The sequence below is a fragment of the Solanum tuberosum genome, unplaced genomic scaffold (genome assembly GCF_000226075.1).
Source record: "Solanum tuberosum cultivar DM 1-3 516 R44 unplaced genomic scaffold, SolTub_3.0 scf00300, whole genome shotgun sequence".
NCBI lineage: Eukaryota > Viridiplantae > Streptophyta > Magnoliopsida > Solanales > Solanaceae > Solanum > Solanum tuberosum.
Window position 1 is genome coordinate 573,499 of NW_006239221.1, and position 6,306 is coordinate 579,804.

At 31.5% G+C, this 6,306-nt stretch overlaps 2 protein-coding genes across 2 annotated transcripts in view; both read right to left on the reverse strand.

Moving 5' to 3' along the window:
* Positions 1-2,212, reverse strand: part of LOC102590043 (E3 ubiquitin-protein ligase RNF130-like) — a 4,080-nt gene extending 1,868 nt beyond the window's left edge. The window contains exons 1-2 of the mRNA XM_006359466.2: positions 1,912-2,212; positions 1,157-1,254 (exon numbers count right to left, since the gene is read on the reverse strand). Of these exons, the coding sequence (XP_006359528.1) occupies positions 1,157-1,254; positions 1,912-2,004 (191 nt within the window). The 5' untranslated portion in view covers positions 2,005-2,212. The remainder of the gene's footprint in view (positions 1-1,156; positions 1,255-1,911) is intronic.
* A 2,388-nt stretch (positions 2,213-4,600) lies between these two features.
* The window catches only part of LOC102590358 (E3 ubiquitin-protein ligase RING1-like), a 2,172-nt gene continuing 466 nt past the window's right edge, over positions 4,601-6,306 (reverse strand). The window contains exons 2-3 of the mRNA XM_006359467.2: positions 5,814-5,929; positions 4,601-5,148 (exon numbers count right to left, since the gene is read on the reverse strand). Of these exons, the coding sequence (XP_006359529.1) occupies positions 4,836-5,148; positions 5,814-5,929 (429 nt within the window). The 3' untranslated portion in view covers positions 4,601-4,835. The remainder of the gene's footprint in view (positions 5,149-5,813; positions 5,930-6,306) is intronic.

A 6,306-nucleotide genomic window follows, 5' to 3' on the forward strand; every position in this document is an offset into this window, starting at 1 on the left:
ATTTTCCCCCCCCCCCCCCCCCCCCCAAAAGAGAGTGGTAAAATCAAAATTTTGACTCGTGACTACAACAACAACAACTACGACTCAGTGCCAAATAAGTTGGGGTCAGCTAGATAAATCCTCATTTCGTCATTTAAGCTCACATCATATCATGATTGTGGGCAGGAGAGACAAATTACCAAAATGCAAAACACAAAGTTCGTACCTAGGTGGAAACGATTGTCGTGAATAAGCTTATAGGAATGATTGGATTTCACTTTGTTATATGACAACACACCAAGGCAAGTTCAAAACACGATACTTATACCAACCGTACAAGTTACAATTCTAAGGCATCAAGAGGCTAACTTTCCCTAAGAAAACACAATTTCGGGCTTTATATCAAGAAGACCAAACCAGTGATTTCACATGGAGAATGACAACCCCATAGAATTGTTCTGAAACTCATGCCGTGTTACCAGAAAGTTGACAAGTAAGTGTGAAGTAATTCTACACATCATATAAATACACACCATCTCTGCTCACTACAGAGGTAAAAAAAAAGAACTCCTCAGTTAGAATGGACGAAACTTAGTTAGTATCGAGACAAGTCAAACTCAGTTATGCATAGTTCAATTCGAGAGAACTATCAAGCTCAGTTATGTATAACTACCTGAAATTGAAGCTAGCTATACCTATGAACAGTTAGAATGGACAGAACTTGTTATCCTCCTCTCATGCATAAGTCACTTGCGGTTTGTCCATTAGTTTTACCTTTTCTTTGGTATCATTCCATTACTCGAACTAAATCGTTGACACAAGGGATCTGTTTAGCTAAAAAACTCAGTTTCATTTTATCTCGAGGAAGTGAGAAGCATCATTCTTTATATTAGAGTACAAGTAAATGCTCTCCTAATAAGACATATGAGCATTGAACAGAGAGCGCTTTCCTTCAATGGGCTCTATGCAGTGCAAATTCGGATTAGTTCATCCAACGAGTACTGGATACTAACACACGAATCTCTGTAAAACAAGCAAAATATGCTCTCCTTATTAGATTTTGAAGTCATACGAGGTAAAATCTATTCGGATACTAATGTAGGAACAATTTACCTACGTTTATGCAATTAAACTAGCAAATGAGGACAATTATTTTATAGAACAAGCTGAAAATTACCTTCTTAGCTTGTGATCCAATCTCTGCTTGGCTTCTCTAGCTTTTTCACCTAAATCCTCATTGTTATATCCATGGCTTCCTATACTTCTTTGCTCTATCTGCTCATTCAAATGCAAAACACAAGAATATACTTAAAAATTCATTCTTTCACTCAATTTACATCAAAATTCTCCAAAAAGGTAGAGGTGAAAGTTTGGGGGTGGGGTGGATGCACAGAGGCGGATCCAACATTTGAAGTTTATGAGTTCCCGCAAGGTCTATAAGTACTAATATACCATAATAACTGAGTTCACATTCAGATATAAAAAAAGAAAGCTACTAGTTCACGTGAACCCATAACTCGTACTCTGCATCCACCACTATACTTATAGTGGCGGAACCAAAATTTTCACAAAGGGGATTCAAAATATAAAAAAAGTAAACACACAAGATCCAACATTTGAAGTTTATGGATTCTGCAACAACTATAAGTTAATGTATATCATAATAGCTAGATTCTCAATCAAATATTTATAGATATTCAGTGAATTCCTTAATATACAAGATCTAAGCAAAAGCTATTGGTTCACGTGAATTAGTACCTCATACTCTACACAATCAGAATTTTCACTAACGAGATTCAAAATATAAAAAAAGTAAACATATAAAGAAGGCAGGAAATTCAACATCAACTATATAAACATTAAAGACTAATTTTTGACTAATATATAATGTAATTTTTCGACGAAGGACAAATGAATTGTTGAGTAGCATACCATGGAAGAAGCAGAAGGGGCAAGTGAATCAAATGATCTGAACTGATAACCCCTTTTTGCAATACACAGAATTCCAACAAACAAACCAGACATTTTACATTTATGATTGTGATTTTAGCAAATTTTGGAGAAATTGAAACAAAATTATGAACATGATATTTATGATTTTTGTGTACAAGATTTGTCTTTTGGGATGTTGATTGGAGAAAAGAATTTAGGATATGTATTCCAGCAAAGATGAAACTTTAAGAAAGAACAAAAGAATGATTGTGTAACAAAAAAGCTAACGTGTCTAAAAAAAAAGAGAGAAAAAAAATGTGCACCATAATTGCATAAAATAAAATATCAGACACTTCAATTCGATTTTAAGTTGACCTCGTAAACACACAAATTTTATATGATATTGAGTCATCAACCTATAAGAATATTGGTTGATTCTCATTAGATACACTTCGTATTCAAGGGGATTTGAACCTGAAACCTCCTGATTAAGAATAAAGGAATAGTTATTAGGTACCACTCCACCACAATCCTCATTAATTTACGTCTTTGATTCAACGTGATATTTCAGTGGTAATTCAATACGTATTTATTATATTAATTAACAATATTGTGATAAAAAAAAAATTGAGAAAAAGATAATTGCATTATAATAATAGCATTAAAGAAGTGTTTCGGTAAATTACAAAAAATATTGATTTTGCTTCTTCATTTATAAGAGGTAAAGTATCAATAAGGGAGGTGGTAAGAATTTTTCATTTTCACTTCTAAAGTTATAAAAATTAAAATCATGTAAAAATATCAAAACTCCTTAAAAGGGGTTTACAGAAAATGGGCAAAGTATTGATTCTTATTTATTTATTAAAAAAAATTCTTTATATACCAAAAAAAAAAAAAGAGTGAAAATATGCAATTATACTTGATGTTGAATTGAGTTAATTAGCTTTATCTCAAAATATCTTTTGTTCCTTTCCACTATATGTATGTTGTCGGAAGGAAATTTTTTTGCGTAATCCGTAAAATTATTTTTATGATTAGAAGGTTACAAATTTAAGCGATAAAAATATAATACGTAATAAATTTTTATGGTCCGTTCTTTTTTTAATCTTACATATAGTAAAAAAATAGTATATTAAATAAATAACCCTCTTTACTTACTTTATATATGTTGGGATTATGTCCGTTATAATATTCTTTTAACATACTTAAGACTACAAAATTATATATATTAAGTTTCCCTCTGTGACTTTATATATGTTTTTCAATATATTTATCACATTAAATATATTGTGACCTTTCTAATTAGGCACCACACTTATTTATTATATTCTTCATTGACTATAAACTCAATAGTATCGACTTTTTGCACCTCTTCTGTATAATTTTGTAGAAATAAAATTGTGTCTTTGTATGGTTAGTGTCTGTATTCAAGTTCGACAAATTTATATTAATATTTGAGGTACCGCTACTTTGATAATAAATCTATTCGTTTCAACACCTCAAATACAATGAAGGGATAAATTTCTTAAAAACACATCATTATTCAATCAAATAATTAATTAAATTTTCTGTAATTAACTAAACAACACTCACCTCATATATTTTAAGTAATCATCACATGGCTATTATGACCAAATTTAAAGAATTAGTAACAAAATAGTGATTAGTACCGAAAATCACAAGCTAATTAATAAGTTTCCATTCGTACAAGTAAAGTCACTAATGGCCTAATTAATTAATAGCAAATTAGATTATCTTTTTCTTCTTCTTTTGGTTTATGTCTAAGTGTCATTTTGATTTGATTAGGTGGAAGTCACTTGATTAACAAATCATATTAATCAACTAGTGTACCGTAAAAATGACAAAAATAATTCTTTTTAATACATATTATTTTTTGATTAACCAAAAAAAAAATGAAGAATCGAAACTCTCCAATGTCAAAGTTTTTAAAAAATAGTATCGGTATCAATCAAAAAATCAAAGGACTGAAATTGAATAATCGAATTGATTTGGTTCATATTTTCAATTATTCGATATTTATGTCCACTCCTAATTCATAATTCACTTGCAAACAAAATAATACTAAGATACATTATTATTTTTATAATTATATGGGACCAGACAAGATAGTGAAAACTAATTGAATTATTGAATTATTGAAAATTTTCTTTCATGGTGGGATCCAAAAAAAAAGAAGTCAGATAGTGATATTTGGTTCGATTTAAATCACTTGTTCCAATTGATACTCAATTGCCATATGATAATCAATAATGGAATTTTTCACAAAAATCAATTACTGTAACAGAGAAATTGATGAGAATGATACTCTCTTTTTTTCTTGAGCTAATTTTAGGGCGTGAATAGGTCCAATCTAATTTGACATAGTATCAGAGTCATACTTAATGATCAGATGTGGGGGCCTCGGACTATGCGGGGGTTGTGAACATTCTCTCGATTCATGATTATACACGCACAAAACGAAGTGGAACTTCAAATAAAGAATGTCTAGTCCAGCTATGAAGGGAGGGGTGAGGGTGCGTTGAGAATGATTTCACATCGGATAGAAACGAAAACTCTAGACTCCTTATAAGGATTGAACAATTATCCTTCCTTTGAGTTAGCTTTTGACAAGAGTTAGACTGCTTATATAGTCACTCAACCAGAAAGTGTATTTTAATTTCATTAGCAATTTAATGACATAACACACAATATTTAAAGCCAAAATAATTAAAACTCACCCAAATTCTCCCAATCCACCATAGCTCACACTACATAAAGTTTTTTCTTAAAAGATAAAAAAATAGTCAATAGGTTCAATTGCTTGACACCTATTATATCTATATATATATTTTTGTACATTTTAGAAAATCTTGGACACCTACAAGTTGTAGAAAGAGACATGCAACTTCCTTCCAATTTCCTAATTATGCACTAGTACTAGTCAAAATTATTGTCATTCTACAACATGGACAATGTGCATTGGATTCTAGCCATGGCACCAAACACTTGGAATGGAACTTGTGGGCACATGTCAATTGCATTAAGTTATCACTAATCTTGAATTGATCCAAGCAAATTGTACATTCATCTTGTTCTTGAGATTTCCAAATCATTTTTGCCCAATTGAACTTCTTTGATCCACTTTTCTTTAATCTTGAAAATACTTCTCCTTGCAAATTTGGCCTATTATCCAACATCTCTTGGCTTTGGTTTGGTGGTTGTCTATTATTGGGACTCCTAAATTCAATATCATCACAAGAAGAAAAATACAATTTAGTGACATGAGGATAAAGAGTCAAACAATTAATGGTTGAAGTTGCAAGTTAGAAACTACTCCTATATGTGGTTTTCCTAATAGGTTTAAGTTTTTCTGTATCGTTTGGTACGTGGAGTAAGGTGAGATATTCAAAGGATAAACTCGATAAGAAATTTGTATCATCTTTGGTTTGACAGTATAAATTTATCTCAGGCTTAGTCTTGAATATCCCACCTTATCCCATTAGAAACAATCTTCGGGTAGTTAGTTTTACATGTGATGGCGGGCTAGTACCTATTTTTTTAAGTTACTAATTATAGTATAGTACAATTATTTGTTTATAGTTGCCTTACAAGTGACCTGATTATGTAATTATTATCTTTTTACTCAACTCGAGTCCTGTCATGATCGCGCACTCGACGAAAGAGCCTGTCGACTTGAGTCGAGCTAACTTTCGATCGAGGATGAGTGCATAAGACTTAAACTCGTCACTAATATGAGCCTATATAAAAAAACAAGGTATTACCGCTTTTACTTGGTAAATTTATCTTTAATTACTCTATACAAAGTGACTGTGAGTACATAGAATTTAAACTCTTTGCTAACATGAACCTAAATCAAGAAAGGAACAAATTGAGTTTTTCACCTCTTATTTTGTGATTTCCATCTTGCACTAAGCCTATCATCCAACCTTTGCTTGGCTTCTCTTGCAGCTTCACCTAGTTTCTCATCTTGATATGCTTGACTTGTTGCACCCCTTTGCTATTAATTCAATTATGCAAGAAAACACACAAGAATTAGTACAACAACACAATAGTAATTAACAAGTAAACCTCAAATCCAAATAATTTAGTATCGACTATTTATGATTATCATGACTTTCCATATCGCTCCATCTAAGCTCATCTCAGTTCAATACTAATATCATGTCATTACATCCAAGAAATAGTATCTTGTCATTATAATAACAATAACAAACAACAACTATGTCTTAATTCCAAGTAAGTAATAGGAGTCGGCTACATGAATCCTGATTGTCCATATCGCTCCATTTAAGCTCATCTAAGTTCAATACTATTATCATATCATTACATCCACAAACATTGGTGGGGGGGGGGGGGGAAACAAATTAGAACATT